The sequence below is a fragment of the Corvus moneduloides genome, chromosome 12 (genome assembly GCF_009650955.1).
Source record: "Corvus moneduloides isolate bCorMon1 chromosome 12, bCorMon1.pri, whole genome shotgun sequence".
NCBI lineage: Eukaryota > Metazoa > Chordata > Aves > Passeriformes > Corvidae > Corvus > Corvus moneduloides.
This window is the reverse complement of record NC_045487.1, coordinates 4121629-4142643: the sequence shown is the minus strand read 5'-3', so window position 1 is coordinate 4142643 and position 21015 is coordinate 4121629. Positions and strand designations below refer to the sequence as shown.

General features: G+C 38.2%; 1 protein-coding gene across 2 annotated transcripts in view; it reads left to right on the top strand.

Annotated features, from left to right (window-relative positions):
- The window catches only part of CDH13 (cadherin 13), a 449036-nt gene that overhangs the window by 73331 nt on the left and 354690 nt on the right, over nucleotides 1–21015 (top strand). For both annotated transcript variants that reach the window (XM_032121641.1, XM_032121640.1), the window contains exon 2: nucleotides 15118–15229. In XM_032121641.1, coding sequence (XP_031977532.1) covers nucleotides 15118–15229 — 112 coding nt within the window. The remainder of the gene's footprint in view (nucleotides 1–15117; nucleotides 15230–21015) is intronic.

Here is a 21015-nt window from a genome sequence, read left to right as displayed (position 1 = left end):
TCACACACAACAGGAGAGACAAAATTCCTGGCTTCCAGGTCATTACACAATAGTGGAAGTGTAACGGTCAGCTAACGTGGATGAATTCATATCATTTGGCTCTTAGACAAAAAGTGAAGTATGCTGATTTGGGAGTCTTAGCTGCTCATTTTCTTCAAAAATGGTAAAACAAAATGATTCAACACTTCCAGGATGGTTTTTTCCCCCCCACGCTTCTAAATTTAAAAAATGTTTGTTGGTTTTTATGGTTCCAGGGTTCCATGAAGCAGTGATATTGCCCAGGGGAGGGGAAAAAAAATCTCATTTCAATTCTTTCTAAGAATATTTTTTTAAGTTATGCAGGACAGATGACAACAATATGATTAATATTAACAGAATGGGATAGTTTTGTTTAATTTCTTCTTTGTGAAGTCCTATTCTTCTTCATGCTTGGCTCCAGGGGGGAAAAACAGTTTAATGTGATTGCTGTTCCTAATTCACTGTTTTCTAGTCTCAGATGGTCTTCTGCTCTCCCACTGCAGTGCTTTAACAGTGACCTACCTCAAAGATATGGACTTTATTGTTTGTTCCCTGGGCTCTTCTCAAGCAGAAAGGTGCATATCAATTATTCAGTAGAAATTGTCTTCCTGACAAAACTTTCCCTTGATATCTTAACCAAAGATAGCCCTACTCACATACTGATTTCTTGTATCCTTTCAGCTTAGAAATCAGTGTCTATCAATGAATCTCCTAAGCTAATAATTTCTAGCTTTTCACACTCTAGTGTGCTATAGCAAGATTTAATATTGCTGTGGAAGTGAAGGTTATAAAGTGTGTTGGTCTGGTCTGGCAGCTGCAGTGCAATTTCCAGGAGAAACTGAAATTAAATATGATTGTGTGTGCAAGTGTATGAAAAATTCTCTGAAAATATTGCCTGTAAGCACACAGACTGCCTGCACCTTTATGGCTGGCACCTGGACACTCCTCAGAGTGAGGTGGATGCTCCTGTCTCTGTCGTAGCTGTGGAGGGAATTCAGGGACACGAGCCCCTTTCAACTGTCTGATAATTCTGGCAGCCTCTGGGGTGGGGGACGAGGAAGCAGAAATGAAAGGCAAAAAAAAGAGAAAGCAAATCTAGGACAGAGGGGCAGCTAATGACAAGAAGTAAATTGCTAAGTGAAAAGGTATGGAGGTTAAATAAAAATAAATGGGATGGGATTCTGGCTCTGTCACACATGAGGTTTTCCTCAGGGGTTAGGATGGATTTTGCCCTTGTTGGTTGATGGAATTCTCCGTCCTCTCAGCTGACTAGAGCAAGCTATGAAAAAAAGAGCAATTATTTCTTCTTTCTTGCCTGCTTTTAACAGTTTTTGGTAAGCATGGAAATAATATGAACTATGCTAGTGAAACAAATTGGATGCCAAGAAACACTGGTGCCCTTATATAGGATAGAAAAGCACATAGTCTGAGATGCCTGTGAGCTGTTGGGAGCTGAATGGAGAACTACAGAACACTTTCTGTAATAACTCCTGTGAGCTTTCAGAGCAAACAGGACAATTTTTCCATGTTCTCCTCCTCATTTCTCCCTCAAGTCCTCACTGCTGTGGTCCTTCCTCCTTGGGTTTTTCCTCTAGTTTTTTATCAGTTGGTTAGGAAAAACCCAGAACCAACCTGCAAGTTTTGTCTTATGTCACTACATGAGAATAAATTATAGCAGCAAACTATTGCTTTTCAGGAACTTTTCTACTAGCAAATGCCTATAATCCCATTTATTGTGCCTATTTTTCTGGATTTCACTGTTTTTTTAAAATAGGAAGCAAAAAATGAGTGGTTTCCCAGACATCTGATTAAACAATTTCCCATTCACCATCGTCTCCATATAATATTCACTCCTCTTGCTACTTGGCATTTATTTCTGTAGCCAGTGGATGCAATAAGAGATTGTAATTTAATTGTTGGCAGAAGTTAAGATGATCCTCTCATTTGCACTATGGCTTTGCTTTTCAAAATTTCCTTTGTCTCTTATAATGCAGACCACTACTTTCAATTAGAATTGTGAAATTATCTCCTGTGTGGATGTGAAAGCCACTATCACAGCATAAACATCTTTCAAGGGCTTTATTTTTCAATCTTGTGTATTAAATCTGATTTTATATTAGTTACTAATGAAGCCTTGCTGTTGTCACGGCACTAATGAGTGCAAAAGGGAAAAGACAACATTGTAGTATGTGTGAGCTTAGAGAATGAGTTTTAATTGATGGGCTGCAGTTCACCATTTAGAAAATGTGAGCCTTCTAGAAGTCACAGGTGGTGTGCTCTGTTTGCTTGTTGCATCTTCAGTAATAAATAACTTTCGATCAGTGCTGGAAATCACAGAACCAACAGTTTGTTATAATTTTCCATGATGCTGAAAAGGTCATAATGCCTGGATGTTTGCCCTAAATGTATACCTATAAATACACCTACTTAACCTAATTAAGAAGAAAATAATTTGGAGTCTCAACTTTTTAATTGTTACATTCTTTAGATATTTCTTCCCTCTGTCTTCTAGAGAGAGTGTCTCTTTTTTTATGTTTAATAAATTTACTGAAGTTAATCACAGAGCCTCCCTGCTTTGTGTGTTAATTGCATTATTTTCATTTACAGATGGGGGCACATGGGGAGGTTAAATGGCTTGCCTGTGGTGTGGCCTGAGTTTGTCTCTTGGCATGGATTAGAATTGAGGGAGGGAAATCCTTATCACAGTGACTGGGAGCACTGGGAATAACCAACAGGTCTAGGATTAAAGCCCGGAGCCTGCTTATAACTTCTGCACTAAAATGGCACTACAAAATGAGTGGAATATAGGTGAAAACATTCATACATTAAAATGAAGCTCCAAGTGACCCAATTTGCTGTGCCTTCTGGTTTGACTTTCTCAAAAGAGAAACTCCTACTGTGCATAGCTGCTTCTTAATAATAGAATATTGCTTTACTGATTAATATTTGTTGGACACTTAGTCTAATTATGGCTTCTCACAGCTACTTTAATTACTATAATATGAGGTTTAACTTAAGCAAAATATTCCAGATGAGTTTAGCGATGCTTTGCGACTTAATTCTGTTCATGGGCGCATGGCAGCTGACTATTGGGAGAGAGGAAAACACATTCCTCCCTGAACCCAGGACACGTGTTTTTGGATGATAAGATATGTCAGTATTTTTGTTCCTGAATCGAAAGATGTAATACTGAGGATTTACAGAAGCTGGGAACTCTGAAACCTCAGCCTGGGGAATAGCTGCAGTGAGCATGATTAACTGGATAAAGGGGAGCTCTGCGCACTGCGATTGAGGATGTCAGTGTTTATTCGCTAATTGAAATTGGAGAGGCAGAATTAAAAGCTTGTGATTAGTAAGGCGTGCCAATATCTTTGAGGACTAGCTGCTATCTTTTCAAATGTGCAGAGGAACACGGGATTGTTTTCCTTGATGAGAAATTATCTTGTTTCTTCTATGTCATTTGAGTTGAAAAGCGAAAGGTGAAATATGGAGATAAGACTTTAGAAGAAATTAGTCACTAAGTTTTTCTTTCAAGGATATCCCATTTTAAACTGGAGGTTTAGGTCACGTTCATATTTGTTGAATATCTTGGTGGGAAGTACAAAATACTTGGACAGGATTATTGTAGTAAATATAAGCACCTTGGCAGAGCATTAATGAATGGTACCAGGCATGACAAAAGTGGAGGATTCACTAAAAATGTGACCTGGCACCTGTAGTTCTCAGTTCTCCGTTTGTACATCTCCAGTGCCATTGGCAAATGTCACACCTTAATTTCCTCTCCTTTCATAGAAAAATGCTTAAAAGCAAAGTATGTTCTTTACTGTTGAGAACAGTAACTAAGTTATCAATTAAAAAAACCCTAAAACCCGACAGATTTCTGTGCATCAGTCCTGTTAAACCAGGAACGATGCCCTTGAAGTCCAACCTGAATTTTGACATACTATTTAGCATAAACTTGAACTAGAAGTATTTGAGCTTCTGTATATCCACAATAAAGGACTTGAATACTTGATTGATAAAATTTCTGATAAGACAAATGTTGTGGGAATAAATCCTTCTCATTTTTTCAGGGACTCAGACTTCATTAAAACTTTGTTCTCCTCCTTTGAAATTGTTTATATCAGTTTAGGGAAGTAGGAATATATGTAGCTTCTGAAATGCTCCTGCTTCATAAGATGTAGGAAGGCATGGGAATTTGATTATGGAAAAAGCATCTCTTACAATATTTAAAAAAGAAAAATTAGGTTTCTGGTTTTGCATAATGCTGATTTATTTTGAAGCGTAATGTTTTATGCTTTCACCCTTGCAAACTGATTCTTATTTAGAAGATGAAAGATTGTGCAAAATATAATATTCTTGTATAATTTAAACTGCCTGATAATGTGCTAGAGCCTCCTAGAATTGAGGCCCAAGCATGAGTCATTGATTTAAAAAAGGCATTTAAATAATTTAAAATTGTTCAATGCTGAGCATGATCAGCACCCCAATCATTTTCAAATAAAAGTACCTATAAAAATTGAAGCAGTTGAATAATTTTAAATTGCTTTATACTGTGCAGGCACAGAACCCCAATCACCTTCAGGGTGAAGCATGTACAAAAAAAAATGATTGAAGTGCTCCAGTAAATTTAAATTGCTATATACAAGGAAAAGGGCCTTTAAATCATTGGATACTTGGATTTTTCCTTTAAATTTTCTTATTTTTATGTACAACCCAAACAGTTTTACTTTGTCAAAATGAGCCAAACAATCTGATTGTATAAAGTCACAAAATATTTCATTAACCTCTGTTCCATGTAGTAGTGGTGGGACATTCCACAATCAAATGTCACATATCCTGCTGCAGGAATTCTCAGTACTACTATTATTAAAGCAGGATCCAGGGCACAGATTCACATTTTTCACAACTTTTCATGTGTTTGTTGCTTGTGTCTGCTGCCTGTTGAATGTCACGTGGGACAGCTGATTGGTTTGGTGAATACAGGTAATTATAGAACAATTAAAGGTACTGGAAGTGCAGTCCACAAGGTTAAGTGGGGAGGCTACGGTGGTTTCCTGACCACTGCAGGAACTGAACTTGATTTAAACAATGGCTTCCAAAAGCAAATTATAGTGGAGTTTGTGGGATCCAACATCTGTCCTTGTGCCTCAGGACTGGCAGCCGTTCCTCCATACTGTTCTCATGGGTACAGATAATTTTCTATGATGATTGTTTCTACAATAAACAAAAAAAACGCCTTGACGCTTTTAGCAATTAACATCCAGTGTTCCCCAGAAACACCATTCCTTGATAGTTGAAAAAAGTTCTACTGTAAAGAAATAACAAATAAGTATTTCACAGGGTGTTACTGAGGCTTTCTCCAATACTCCTGAGATCTCATTCTCAACGTGTCAGGGTTTTCTTTGACTATTTAATACATGTGGGGTCAATAGTTGTATCTTTTGCATAAAAGATTTCATTCAGCTTGTAAATTGCAAGCAATTATAAGAGAGAGGGTTATAGACCAGGGTCTTGCTTTCACATTATTTATGTTCTAATTAACTTACCAGACTGAGTTTTTTTTTTTTTTCTCCCCTGCTTTGGCTACTAAGTGTTGATCTTTAAGAGTTATCATGTTCCTAGCATTAATGGGTTTTATTCCTTTGGAAAGGTCATTCTTGATGTAATGTCACTGTTAACACAAGGGAGCCTGTAAGTTTTAGACATTTTGCTTGATTGTGATGTGCTCAAAAATATTGAACTACTTGCTGTCTTTCCCCTGGGGGTTGCTTTTGCTCAACTCAGAAGAGTTAGTACAAGTTCTTTGTAATTTTTGACTGTGTTTTTGCAATTCATTTAAAGTACTCCTCAACGAGCAGCTGACACAGCCAAAAAGACCTGGGTCTTTTTTAAAAAATCCTTTTGTATTTATTTCTAGATGATTCCAAGAGCTTGAGGACTACTAATTGTTGTAGTATTACATAAGGTCTGACTGTAAGTAGGTAAATACATAAGGTCTGGACTGGTAAAACGAGCGGTGATGTAAAATGAATGGTTACTACTCTGCTACTACTAAGGTACAGTTACTGCTCTTTAAGAAAAGAAAGTAAAGTCACTTAAAAACCAGCACTGGAGAAGATTTCTAAGTTCAGCTCACAGGATTTTTGTGAAAATGAGAAACAGATGAGAAGATAGAAAACATGTTAACCCACTGAAAAAAGATTAAGGTGATTCACAGGCCCTGTCCTTGCTAAGAGTCCACCTCTGAGCTTGGTTTTAAACAGAAATCCATAAGGAAGCCAGTCTTCACAAGTATTTATTTTAATACTATCATACTGTTACTGCTCTGTATTATTTGCTGTAAAGAAAAAATAACCATGTAACATGCAGATAACTTGTGAAAAAAGGTTTCCATAGCTTGTTTTACAGAATAGATTGTCCTCTTCCTGTTGATGTTAAATAAAAGCACGTCAAAATTGGTAGACATGGTTCTGTTGGGCTGCTTGTAGAAATTTCTCAGCTTTTATTATGAGTCTTTGGATGTTAGACTTGTTCTTTCTCCAATAACCTTGCTGCAATCAAGGGATTTTACTTGAAAGTATTAATTTTTAAAAAATCTTGCATTTGTGAGTGTTTAGGAGAAGGTCAGAAAACGTTCAAGAAATTGTTATTTGAAGTTGAAAACCAGACTTCTTCTCTTGTCCTTATACTTTCATGAGTTCTGGGGGTTGGCTCCTGTTTGTGTAATGTTTGAAGGTGATAGAAGTGCACTTGTGTTTAATCCTCAAATCCATGTTATACTTTCAAAGACTGTTTTCAGCAAGCTCATTTTCAGTTTTAGCTTAGCAGTGCAAAAGACATGTTCAGTGTTACAGCAAGTTCAGTTTGTACTGCAGTAATAATTACTGTAGACTCTAACTTTGTGGAATATGAGGAAAATAATAGCTGGAAGGTTGCTTTTTCTTTTTGATAACTATCACACTGCTGGAAATTTAAACATGTATCATGTTCCTTAGACTTTCCAGCCATCCTATCCAAAACCCACTATCTGCTGTAAGAAATACGATTTTAATTTATTTTCTAATGGCTTTTGCCACATCAGTGTTTTCCTATGTGGAATAATGACTTTGCCCCATGTAACTTCATGTGAAGGGTTATAAATATGTTTAAACTATTTTAATTTTTTTTTCCTTTTTAGAAAACAAGAGATCCATATTTTCATTTGTCTAAGTGCTTCATGAAGTCATTACTACTGGAAAAGAGGATCAACCTGTTTATTTCATTAGGCAATAAATAACAGAAATCTTTTATATAAGCAGATCATCAAACAGGTTATTGTTGTAAGGCAGTTTAGGTTTCAGCAATTCCACACCTTGCAGTACAACCAGAACTCTGACTTTCAATGTTTCTTCTTTATGCCTCTTTCACTGGTACAGGAGTGCTATTGAATGGCTCATTTGCATTATTCTGTGCCCTGTAGAATGAATTTATTATGCCGCTTCTCTAAATAGACTAACCAGTTGTAATCTCATTCCAGTGGTGTATGGGTTTCAGCAAAACATGATTACTTCTTTCATAATGCCTAAAATAAACAAAAAAATAACCTTGGAGCCCAACCCGTCCTTTTGCTCAAGTCTCATGCGTTAAATGGTGCTATTAATCACCATGGGGAGTTATTTACTTGTTAAATACTTGTGTAATTTAAAATATTACTTGCTTTTTGCGCAAGTAACACGTTTTGGCCTCTGTTATTAATTATCAAAATACCTAATGAAGTGGGATGAGAGCCATTCCCTGGATTACAAAAATCTGAACAATGTTCAGATACATCTACATAGCTGAAAGAGTAAGTTGATCCTGCACTCTGAGCCATGTGGGTATAAGTCGTTCTCAGCTGGGAGCTCTGTCGCATGCATGGGCAGATCCTGGGCCTCAGCTAGGAATTTGTATGGAGAGGGAAGGCTGAGCTTGGGTTCCTGGGCTGGAAGATCTCTGCTGATCGTGGGCAGAGCTGGTCAGAAAGGGCACAGATTTAGCAATGCATGAGGGTTTGCATCTGTATTTATAGCTCATCAAGATTAATCCTGGCTCTGTCTGCAGAAGGTGCTTAACACTGTTGTTGGTAAATGGCGGCCGTACCTCCATCGATGTCAAATTTCTCAGCTCTTTGTGTGCTGCTCAATTTTAGAATGATTGTGAGCCACCAGCATGTCAAGACCGTGAAAAGGAAAAGTAGCATTTTAGGAAGCATTAGGCAACATATTTTGGTCTTAAGGAAATATCCAGACCCTGGAGAACATTTTTCTGGAATTCTTTATATATTTTGCACAGGTGAAACTTAAGCAAGCACAACAAAATGTTACTGAGGTGACCACAGGGATGTATCCATATAGAAGGAGATGGAAAGAGCTTGGTTTGTCTAGCCTAATAAATCGAAGATTTAGAGAGGACAAAGGTTAATTAAGTTATGAGTCAAGACTTGTACAGGAATAAATGGCTGTAAGTTGACCGTGAACAAATTTATTCTGGAAGATATGAAATGACCATGAGAATAAGGGTTGGGAATTGTGAAATGTAGCCATTATTTATGATTGGGATCAAGTGATCTGGCCAGGAGACTTTATGTTGTGCCTGCTTGTGACACCAGAGGTGGTTCCTGTCTAAGGATTTTACAGAATCACAGGACTGTTGGGGTTGGAAGGGACTTCCAGAGATCATCCAGACCAACCCTCCTGTCAGCCAGGTCACCTGGTTCAGGTGACACAGGAATGTGTCCAGATGGGTTTGGAAAGTCTCCAAGGCTTCCCTGGAGTTCCCAAGATTTTCCTGTGTTCCCAAGTCAAGGGAAATCCAAGCTAGTTCAAGTTCTGAAGCATGGAAAATATGTTGGTAAGAATTTATTAAAAACCTTATTTTAGGGTGCAGTTTCGCGACAGCCGCCCCAGGTTGGGGTGCAGACTGTGGGGGTCTCACACCAGGCCCCATTTTTCCTTTTATCATCCTGTGGGCACTGGGTTTCACAGAGGTACCTGGTGACTGGTCTCAGGGAGCAGATGGGACTGGAAGAGCAGAAAAAGTGAATGGGGAGAGAGGATTGTCCCAACTCTGACTTGAAACGGGAATGCTGTCAAGTGCACTGCCCGTATTATCCTTCTCCACCCTGAATGGTTTGGTCTCCATGGTCACTTTGATCTCTGAACGGAGCCTGGGAGCAATAATAAATGAATAAATAATTTCTGAAGAAAATGATGGTACCTCTTCCAGAGATCCTCAATTTCAGAAGGCGAGTGGCTGTTTGAAACTACCTGTTCTGACACTACCGCTGGCAAAGCGCTTCTTGAATAACTTAACGAGATTCCCGGTGCCGTGGAAGATGCACACCTTTTACTGAATGTGTGATAAAATTCTTATAATAAACATAGGTATGTAAGGAAAGTGCTCATAAAAGGAAAGTTCCTGTGGTAGATAGTCTCACAAAAGAGTTTGTCACATTTTGTTTCCAGCTAATGGATGTCTACCGCACTCGCACAGCTTCGGTGACAGGAGAACTGAATTCATTTAAGCCAATAAAGTCATTCTAAATTGCATTTTCATAGCCCACTCTTCAGTACTCCAAGTGTGACTTTCCCTTTTAGGATGGAGTTGTGCAGTAAATGGATAGGTAGGCCCTTTAAAAGGATATTTATCATCCTTGAAGAATCTTAGTACCAAATCTTAATAGCATTTCTTATAAAAATGACTGGAATTCTCTATCAGATATAGAGGTAGAACTGTAGAGATTGTGAATAGTCTTTTTTTTTTTTTTTAAACTTCTTTCCTGATGAAAAGAAGAGCAGTTAAAGCCTGAAACAGTGAAAATTTCCCTCCAAAACGAAAATATTGCATAAAAAAATGCCCCAAATCATAGAAATCAAATTAATTTGAAAGAGATGTGTTTAATTAATTTAGTCACATTCAGAGATAAATAATTCAACATACCTTTATGTAAAGTTAAAATACCTTTACAAAATACCTTTGTTAATTATGCCAATAAGAGGATAATTTATTCAGGCTTTTGAGGGTTTTTTTTGTTTCAGTTGGTATTAAAAACCACAGAAGACATGGAAAACTTCATGTCCAGTCTGTGGGTGTGATTTGATGAAATAATTGCCTTAGGACCTGCTGACACTCTAATTGGAGTCTGCATAATGCAGAATCAGAACCTTACTTAGAGCAGTGCTCTCTATATTTTAAGTATCCCTCTGTTCATTTAAATAACTCCCTCATTTAAAACTAGAGTGAAGACTTCAAATTTCATCATCTCCCTGTGATTCTGTGCTGTTTATCACTTGTTTTCCTTCTCTGATGGCCTCCTCCCTATCCATTTTTCTGGGTCTGGTGTTGCAGCACCTGAACACGGAAAAGGTTTTAAGATTCAAGGATCTCAATCTGCATGATAAAAATATTTTGTCATGTGCAATTTAATTCAGTGTTGGCAGTTCTCATTATTCTGATTACTTTTTTCTCTCCGTTCTCAGCTCTAAGGATCACCATATTTCTTATGAAAATCCAAAGTTTTCATATGCAAAAAGCAAATTTCTAGTTCTCATGTTTCCATAGAAAAGCTGAGAAACATAAATTTTCGATACCCACTTCCAAGTAAATGAGTCAAATAAAAAAGAACCCCCAAAACCATACTTAAAAAGATAAAAAAACCAAGCCTACCAGAAACTCAAAACAACCAGAACCAAAACCTCATTTCTCAGGAAGTGATTCATAATTTTTGAACCCTTGAAATGATTGCTCTTGGTAAAAACGAGTGTGATTTCAATTTTAGCTCCTCCTTCTTGTGTTCTGTGTTGGTTTGTTTTTATTTCAGATTACTCCCCTGAAGTAAAGGCAGAATGGGGTCCTACAGAATATTGCCCTCTGAAATGAGATGTTTGCATTTGCTGTGCGCAGAATTCCTGTGTGGGCAGATGGCGTTCACAGGTGTCTGCGCCATTAACATTTCTAATTAAATAAAGCCTTACACAAGGATGAATTTCACACCATAAGAATGTGTGTGGAATGCAATTAATATTCTGCAGCTTGTGTTTCTGTGCTAGGTGATCTCCTAAAGGTAGGGCTAATGAAGATATGAGGGTGTACACAGCAAAAGGTGAGAAAATTCATTTGCAGAGTGAGCATGTGACCAAACTGAAACTGCAAGTTGAAAAGAACATAAAGATTCTGAAATTCTTTGGAAAGACCTTTCTGAGATGACTTTCAGTCACCAGAAGAGGAGGTAGAAGTACCCTGTTTTTTTGAGGTGTCATGACACCCCAAGGTACTTTAACATCAGGGGCTTTGTTAATTTCCTCTGCAGTACAGTATAAAATTGCTCTCCTTTTTTGCTTTCCAACCATATTCTACGTGAGCAGCTTTCAGTGCAAATGTTGAGGTCAGTAAAGGTCACCAGCATGTGTGTGCTGGTTTATTAACTAAAAAAAAGGTGTTTCTTAGGCTTGATATCTCACCAGGAGTACAGTTCTAGCCCAGTGGCCAAACCATCGCAGGAGTTACCTGAACTATGACGTTTCCTTACACCAACTGGCAATAAAATCTGATAGAAAAATTGTCGGAATATTAAAACTGAGTCTTTGCTCTGTACATTTCTGAAAAGCAGGAGGTTATGAAAACTTTGATTTTGCTTGTTGGTGAACATAGGATCAGTAGGTCTGAGTAGTCACGACTCTGCTTTTCAGACTTCTGCCCTTTTAGGTTTTTGTGAGCAAATTGTTTGCTGCATAATTGTAATTTTTGTTCAGGGATTTGGCTTTTTTCTTGGTAACAGGTGAAGGATCCTTTTGTACTAATTGTCTACACTTGACTAGATGTGTGAACAATACTTACCTATTTGAACAATACCTATATATTTGGAGTTACACATATGACATTTAAATATTATTTGTGGTGTATTTAACTGAAGTCTTTCTTTAGACAGCTATCAGCCTGTAAACCCTTTTATTATATCCAAAATTGCAAAATCTACGTAGTGTTTAAGTTCAGAATATATTCTGCTTTGAACAAGTCTCTTTGCCTTAAACATATATCTGCCTGGCTTTTTTTCTTTCAAGATGTTTTAAAGACTACTGTCCCCAATGTGAAGAACCTTAACAGAAATTATTTTAATGAGATACATATTTAGTTCAACAGAAGTTTCTTCATGAGAAAAATAAATTAAAAGAATAATTTTCCTTTTAAAAGACAATTAATTAAAAACTGTCCATGTGATGACAAATTTAACATTTTGTCTGACACATTGAGAAGAAGAAAGTGCCTGGAACTGCACAAGTGGAATAAAGTGTTCCATTTCACATCAAGGCCAAGCTTGAGTCTTGTAATTATTTCAGAGGGAGTAAAGGTCATTTTCTATTTGCTGCATTTGTATTATGTGAGGCTTCTGTACCAGGCTTACAGAAGTTAACTCATGACCCATTTAGATTGCCCAGATTTCAAAGTCAACTTATACTGTCACAAATCTGATAAAGTAGACATTTTCCCTTCTCTAAGTACTGCCATAGATGATGTCCAAAGAGGCTTTTTATTTATAGCTCTGTAAGACAAGAGTTCCAGCTTTAAGAGTCGGGTAGCTGGGAGATCAGAACATGACTTGCCTCTTCCTTGCTGTGTTAATCCTTTAGGGCAAGAGCTGTTTGTAGATCAATTTCAGGATATATGGCTTGGTCTGTTTTTCTGGTGGGGACTCATTACATAACTTTGCTTCCGTCTTGAGATGGGAAGAGGTTTTCTCCTGCTATGATTGCATTTTTATGCATATTCATTCAGGAACACTGAGTCAGAAAGACAGGTACTTTAAACCTGCACCTGTGTACACAGAAAATGTGTGCAGAAGATGCATGTGTGCCTTTCTTGCTGTGCATATGCCCATTGAAATGCATATTAGGCAGGTTTTTTAACAATCAGTAATCAAGCTTTATGTACAATTTCAGGGCAGGCTCTGAATACCTCAGTTCACGCTTGCAGATGTCTCCTACTGGAATATTGAAGGGGACATGTCCAATTCTCAACCCCTGTAGAGTCCAAAATCTCCAAGAAAATCAATATATCAATGTCAATAAGAGAAGGAGGGATTGGGAGCTGTGGCTTTAAACTTTTTTAAGAAAGGCAGGAGTAGTGTGATGATAAATTAATAGTAGTCAAGTGTATTGCACTTTTCTTGGTGTATTGTTTTAAATCTTTCTCTTCTTTCTTGGTTAATCCTTCCAAGGGACCAAAGTGGAGCGGGTCAGGATGGAAGGAAAAAGTGTCCATCTGCTGTGTTTGCCTTCCACCAGAATAATTGCCATGACATATTCTAGCTGCTTCTTGCAGTCTGCTGGCACTTCTGGCCAAGCTTTTATAGCAACTGTCAGTGACATGAAACAAATGATCCAGCAGTTGGTTTCCATAAGAACAACTAATGCAGACCAGGTGGGGCATTGCTGCCTTTGGATTTTGTAAATGGGATCACACAAGACTCAAAATGAGTGGGGAATGCAAGAAGGGGGAGAGCAGATCATGTATCACTGTGATTTAGCAAATGGACTGTGAGTGGTGGGGAATAGGGAAACAGGCAGATGCTAAAATATTGCAGGACATCTCTTTAGGATCAGGATCAGCAGACTTGGATGATAAAGGGGTGGAGGTGGGACTGAGAGATGCTGTTGGTGTGTTGGGAGTAGTGAATGCAGCTGTTACCTGAGCTGGTGAGGGAGAAAAGAGCCTTCAGCATTCACTGGTGTGGTATTGGGGAGAAATTGTCTTCACTTTACAGCTGAAGAATTTTATTTGCAAAGCTGTAATTGTGTGTTGAGGATGTTTTGAGGATGTCTTGAGTCAATAGGCCCGTTTGTGCAGAGCCCCTTGAATTTAGGAGCAAACGTCATTCAGAACCCCTGTGTTAGTTTCATTCTTGGTTGCCACATCTGCCTTCTCTATGTGACTTTGCGTGGGCTGCCTGACAAGCAGCAGATTGGCCATAACAACTTTGAGATCAGAGTGGCCAGTGCACAACCTGAAAGTCAGGTTTTGTAAAACACCTTTAGATGTTCTAAAGCAGAAAGTACTTCTGAAAATGCACTTACACATATATGGGTTGGAAAATATGATTTAGCTTTTCCTACTCTTGACCTTGCCTCTCTCTTTAACCTTTTAAACTTTTTAGTAATTTCTTTTTGCTTGCTGCCTCTTTTTTGACCATTCTTACCTCCACGCTCTCATTTAACAGCTGCCAAGGAAAATAGCCCTTCAGGTTGTTTTCTCTATTCAGGGATAAAACACTTCAGAGACCGAGATTAGAATTGTATCTATTCCCAAATGATTTTATTTTGCTTTTAAGCTTTCTCCTTTGATGTTCCTGTGGTGACACGGAACTTGGGTGACCATGTACTAACAGTGACACAATTTGTATTCAACTGGAACCTTCAGATCCACCTCCACTATGATGCACACATTTCTTTTTCAGTCTTCCCTTGCCGTAAACAAGCTTTTGATTATAGCGAAAGCGGACAAACTGTGGCTTAGAGGGAATGAAAAGAAAAGCAAAGCAATAGTTTATACTTTCTAGCAAAGGATTTCTTTTATACATGAAACTTCTGTATGTGAGACTTTACCCTTGAATATAAAATTTCTTCTCTAACTTGTTGATCAACTTCCTGAAACAGATTTGCAGTTCTTAATTTATCAATTATTCAAATCGACTTGCATGTGCTTAATTTAAACGTATATTTAAATCTAGCTTTATTCAGCTGGGTGTAATACATGTGACTTTTAGGAGCAACATTACATCCTATGTTTTTACGGACCAATAACATTCTTTATTGATATTCTGAACTGAACTTCACCTTGAAAGCTACTATTCTGTAATTTCAATGCCAGCTCATATATATAAAAGCAAAAACCTTACATAAAAAATTGTTTAGCAAAATTTGAAGGGGAAGTGTGATGTGATGGATATTTTGTTTTATGACTATGAAACCCAATGTTTTGTTTTATGAGCACTGAGCCTAAACCCATGATGGTTCCCAGAAGCCAACATGATGGATGAAGGAGTGGATGTTAAAAGTCTATTTCTGTTTTTTTTTTTCCCCTCAGGTTCTGCTGCTTGCATGTGCAGAAGATTTAGAATGTGTCCCTGGATTCCAGCAGAAGGTTTTTTATATAGAAAAGCCATTTGAATTCATAGAGGACCAGCTGGTTCTGAACTGTATGTTATTTTCATATATTACTATTGTGCAAAAATCAAAATTGTTTATATATTCATTTCCTTCCGGCCATTTATCAGAAAGCTTTTTTTGTTTTGCACCTAAGATTTTGGATATTGCCATGATTCAGTCTGAGTTCCCCTGCACTAATCCCATGTCTCTACAGACTTTACCCAGTTTCATGTATTAGAAATGGCAAAATACAACATATATCATTTAGGGATGTGTGAATATTGTGAAAACATAGAATCAGACACTTTTTAAAAATTAAATTTACTCTTTTTTTATAATCTTACCTATGAGCTTGGAAATCAGGACTTGCCTATCAACATCTCTATTAAATTATTTCTGCAAATCAGATTTAGAAGTTTGTATTTTGAAAGCATTCAGAGCTTTCAAAGACCAAGAGGTCTCTTTCCTTTTCAAAAGGACCATTCACAAGTCCAAGTCTTTACGTGAAATTCAGAGGCTGGAAGAAATTTGGGATCATCAGTGACAGCAAAATGTCACACAACTGGAATATTCAGTATATTTTCATTGACCAAGTGTCACATTATGAAACCCAATCTGGCACCATATACTCAAAGCATGAAACTGAAGGAGATTTAAATGGTTTTCAGTTCTGGTGTTAGTTCATTCCACTATTTCAGGGTTACAAATTGTTCATTCAGTTCTGGAACCTTGAGACTTCAGCACTGTCAAACAAAAATGGTGCCTCATCCAGTGGCCAATGTCTTTAAAGACTTGGAAAAGGATTTAAGTGCTGCCATTTTCAAAACTTCCAAACACACCTGCCTTTTTACATGTGGTGCATTTTTACATATTTATTATTAATGATTTCTTTGTTGTGCTTGGCTGCTGGTGCTGAATCAGGAATTCTTCTGGGTGTCCAGCACCTGGCAGCAGTGCTTAGTGCCTGTGTGCAATATTTGGATTCCACAATGGGGTACATCCTGTAGGTTGGTGGAACCAAGAAATGCAGACCAATATTAGTCACCAAATGCACACATTTCCCATCTCAGTTCCCCCAGATATCACTGCTACATATTGATGTATTTTCACTTTGGATGAAGGTGTAATCCGTGCACATTCCCTTTAAAATAGCACTAACTTTTCAAAATGAAATGTCAGAATTAGTTGCCAAACTGTTGAAATAACTCTCTTAAACTTAAGTCATTCAGCCTTTGGAAGTACTAAAATAAACCTCTAGGATAACATTTTTAGTCTCAGCATTTGGTATGTTGCTTAGTCTGAGCTGCTTTTTCACAGGAACTTTAGATCACGAGTAGTAGTACTAGTCAGAGATGTGAGATTGTTGTTCAGCTTAGAAAAGAGATTTCAGACTTCTTATTTCTTTAGGAAATTTTGTTTTCTCTGAACTTCTTATTTTAGTGTTGCCAAACACATTATTCCTACATGTCTGTAAGTTGAAACTCTTAGAATATAATAGATTTAATAAGCATGCAAAGTTGAAGACCTATTAAAAAAAGCAATATTGATAAATTAGTGTTAAGTTTAATAAGAACAACCTTTGAATACTTTGTCTGCTTCAGAACTTTGAGGCTGTAGTGTGTCTGGCCAGATCTCCTGCTGATGTGGAGAGGATCACCCCAAGGATGGGTTGGTTCAGCCAAATTGACTGGACTGCTCTGCGCTGACCCAGCCACTTGGGGTGGTGTAAAATGACCACAGTAATTAAGATGCCATCATTAGTGTGAGGAGGAGGAAAGAGCATGAAGAGACTCAGAAATGCCTGGGAACAATCTCTGGAATTAAATTATTTTAATAAGCAGACACTAAATTGGCCTAATATGCAGTGTTGGACAGAGGCAGACTGTCGACGCGTGATCCTGGTTAATTCAATCACCCGCAAACAGGGTGTCCTTCATGCAGCAGCATTAAACCTCAGCACAGTTTCTTCATTTTAGCTGTCAACAGAATTGATAATTTTAATTGTCTGTTTGAATACACTTTGCATGCTCTTGCATCTTTTTATGCCCATTACCAAGAGCAGTGTAATTTAGCAGTTGCATTGCAATGCGAGGCTTACCAGGGCTGTGTAAATTAATAGAGCAAATATGCAAACCAGGCCTATAGCAGTGATTGTTTTTGTAGTCCTCAATAAGCCAAGGAGATCCTTAATTCTTTTCTGAAGTACAATAAAACCATCTTTTTCTTTTTTTCTTTTTCAATTTAAACAAGAACCTACTGCACGTTTCATTGCTAGCATCTCTGTGGTAATTAAATATAGGTTGTGGCTGGTTCTTATGTATTTATTATTTCTACATACGGCAGTGTTAATTGTATTTTACATTTACTGACAGGAAGAAGGAAGAGAAGACCATGCTGAGGGTACAGAATTTTCTCTTATTTCTTGTTCTGATTTGTAGCAATTTTTATTAAAGCCTACTTATAAGCTGGCCATAACAAGTCCAGGTGTGTGTGCATATTCTCCTTCCTATTAGTTTCACTGGTATTCGGTTACTATTAATTGTTCTGTCATTGTGCTCAGGCTGAACTGGCTTTTAAATTATTATTTATTTATTTGCTCTTGCATCTCATTCATGGTCAGAGTTATGGTCAGCTCTTCCAGGGACCCGTGTCCCTGATCCTCCAACCATTCCTCAATTCCTCAACACTTCCTCTTTTTTTTTTTTTTTTTTTTTTTTTAGTTTACACCTAGGACCTTTGCAATTCAATAGAGAAGATCCATCAAGATTTCTACATTCTTGATGAAGTGCTGATTGACAGCGTTTAATTACAGGTTTTACACCTGTCAGAAGCACTTGTGGCCATGAAATTCCTCCCCATCAGAAAGCCAGTCCCTGCCAAGGCTGCCAGGTCACTGGCAGTCAGAGGGCTCTGTCACGCTGGGCTGAGGGAAAGTTCCTAATCAGCCTCAACAAACGTGGGAATGTAATTGTGTTACATTAATCACGTTTATGCTTAACATACATCGGACTTGGCTTTTGGGGCTATTTTTAATTGACAATGAATCAAATAGTGCACTTAAATAATGGAGGCAATTAACATAAAGCACAAGGTGATGCATTGTGCATACTGAGCTAGGGAAGGCATTGCCAGTGCTTTAAATGTCAAAACAAAGGAAGTTTTGACCCTTACTTGAAAAGCTTTAATTTGAATGTTAATTAATCGCTGACCTCTTATGTCTCTTACGTGATAGATTGCATGGTCAGAGCCTGGGCTGCTCCAGGATCAAGGCTTTGTCTGTCTTCGTTCGGGTACTTTCTGTTCTATGGATTTTAATGAAGACCTTTCTATTCAACCATACCAAAATCATTGTTTACTCAAATGATGTGAAATATCTTAGTGTACTTATTAATGCTTAAAAGCAGGTTTTCAATTGTCTAGCAAAGCTGTGACCTCCAGCGAAATTTACTTTGTTCAAACCGAATAAAGCCTGTGGAAAGATCAGGGAAGATCATTCCTCCTCCTACAGCCTCATGTGCACATGGATCATGGCCCCAGGATAGTGCTCATATCCAAACATTTCCTGTTGAGTCTGAGCTGATGCCATGTGAGAGCTGTGATTTATCACATCCACTCTTCCCACTGAGTCCATACCAGTTGACTGCACAGACGGACTCTTCTCGTGCCTGCTTCATGCTACCAGTGGTAGTGCTGTTCCTCTCCTGCTCATTCTGATCCTGGGGTTATCACACCCACTTCACTCATCTCGTCTCCTTCCCTTTCCCCACACCTTGCACAGAGCCAGCATGGCAGCCTCATTCACCCCCCTGTGATTTGCCAAAGCCTCTGCAGAGTTCTGACACGAGGTTTGGATGCGAGTGTTAACTCTTTGTGCTGAATATTGCAGGGTTTGGGTAATTGGGATTGCAGATGGTAGCAGTAGCTTGCAAAAGAACATGTTCAGGCTAGGTGAGATTTTAAGTTTAGCAATTTCTTTCGGGGAAAACTGCCTGGGCTTTTGGCTAATAGCTAGATAACTGTGGATTTTTCACCTGTTCAGTATGCCCTTGCTGAAACAGTGTTGTGGCTTTTCAAAATGAAGAAGTTTTTAATGCACTTTGAGTTTTACAAACATCTTAAATTTTCTTTCAATTCATATAAATCACTCACTGCGTTAAGAATGTGCTTCAGAAAATGCTGAAAAATGACTTGATTCCCATTCCTTGGCATGTGGGAACAGGTTCAATGGAAAAGCATCTCAACTTTCCTACCCAGATAGGGGAATGCTTGTTATATCCTAAAATACATCTTAATGGGCTCATATGCATGGATAGAACTTGAATACCAGAGCTGCAATTTGACACTTGGGTACATGGTTAAGATTAGGCACCTGGAACTCTTATTCCGTGTGGACAGAAATATTGGTCAGAATTTGAACCCACACACCTTAATCACACTATTCCTGTTTAAATGGTTCTAGGAAGCCAGACTCATGTTACTAAAATTCCAGGAAATATCTGGGGGTATGCAAAACTGTGGAAGTTTTAAAGTGGGAGGTTGGGAACTTTACAACATATTTGTGGAGGAAGAGTGAGGAAAATCCTTGTGCATCTAAATACCTGATGCGTTGCCTTTTAATTGAAGTTTGATGCTGAACTCCTACATGGAGGGAGAAAGTTGTCTGGGAACACATATTATGACTAAATAATATAGAACGTCTCAAATGTGTCTCTGAATAGATACGTGCAGATTGGTGTTGCAGCACAACAATATCACATCATCTGTTTCACTGCTTTCACACATGATTAAAGCAAAACAAAATTGGAAAAAATAGTTGTTGAGTGCCAGGTGGTCAGATAATTCCCTCCAAAACAGTGAGTGTCAACTTCCAGGACCCTAGAGGAAAGGAGTCAAAATAGACTGTTTGATCTTTATGCATATGCATTTAATTAAAGTAGTGCTTGAAAAGGTAGGATATTAGACTGAGCAGAGTGAAAGAATTATTTAGTCTCTGAAAAACATCTTCAGGGCTGAATCAAAACCTCTCAGGGATGCAGTCAGCTCTTTGGAATAACAGAGGGAAAGGCATATGTGTCGGTGAAACCTCCTCTTGGCATTTTAATTCCAAGCTGGCAGAAATGAGGATCTAAACCCAAAATTTCTTGTCTGTTTCATTGAGAGAAGCCGCACAATCCTGTTTAAAAAACAAACCAAAACAAACAAACCCACAGGACAAGTGGGTGAGGATCTTTGCAGTGACAGTGAATGCTCTGTTAGCGGCTTGGTCTGGATTTAGGAAGATAAAAGTAGCAGATTACTTGGTTTGAGATTTAATTTGTTTCTGGAGACTTTCCAAGAGCCATAATGTTTCACAGCTAATACTTTTTCGGAATACGTGTGGGCTTTGGTTGGCTGAAGCATGCCAGCTGTTCTTCTAATAACCTAAATCAATGGCCAACTGCTCGGGATTAGCAGGTTGGGTCTCCTGCTCCGTGCAGTGCAAACCTTATATTAATAATGTCCCCAGGTGCTTCAGTGGAAGACTTCTCTGCTCATTTCCAGTTGGCAATTTCAGAACAAAAAAAATCACATTAACTAAGCTATTACTCCTGAACTGATTACCCACGCAGACTACGAGGCAGCTCCTGCTCTGCAGGTGTAGAAATACGTTGGAAGGCCAAAATATCTTTTAGGAAAATGCAGGTGACTTAGCTTAGGGCAAACTACCCAAGCAAATAATCTGACACTGAATGCTTATGGCTGGCAACATTTTAACAGGGTTATCTTCCTGGGGGAATGAGCGGTAGGAACATGAGATTCCTGGTTATATGGTGGAGCTGGGGTCCCTCTGGAGAGG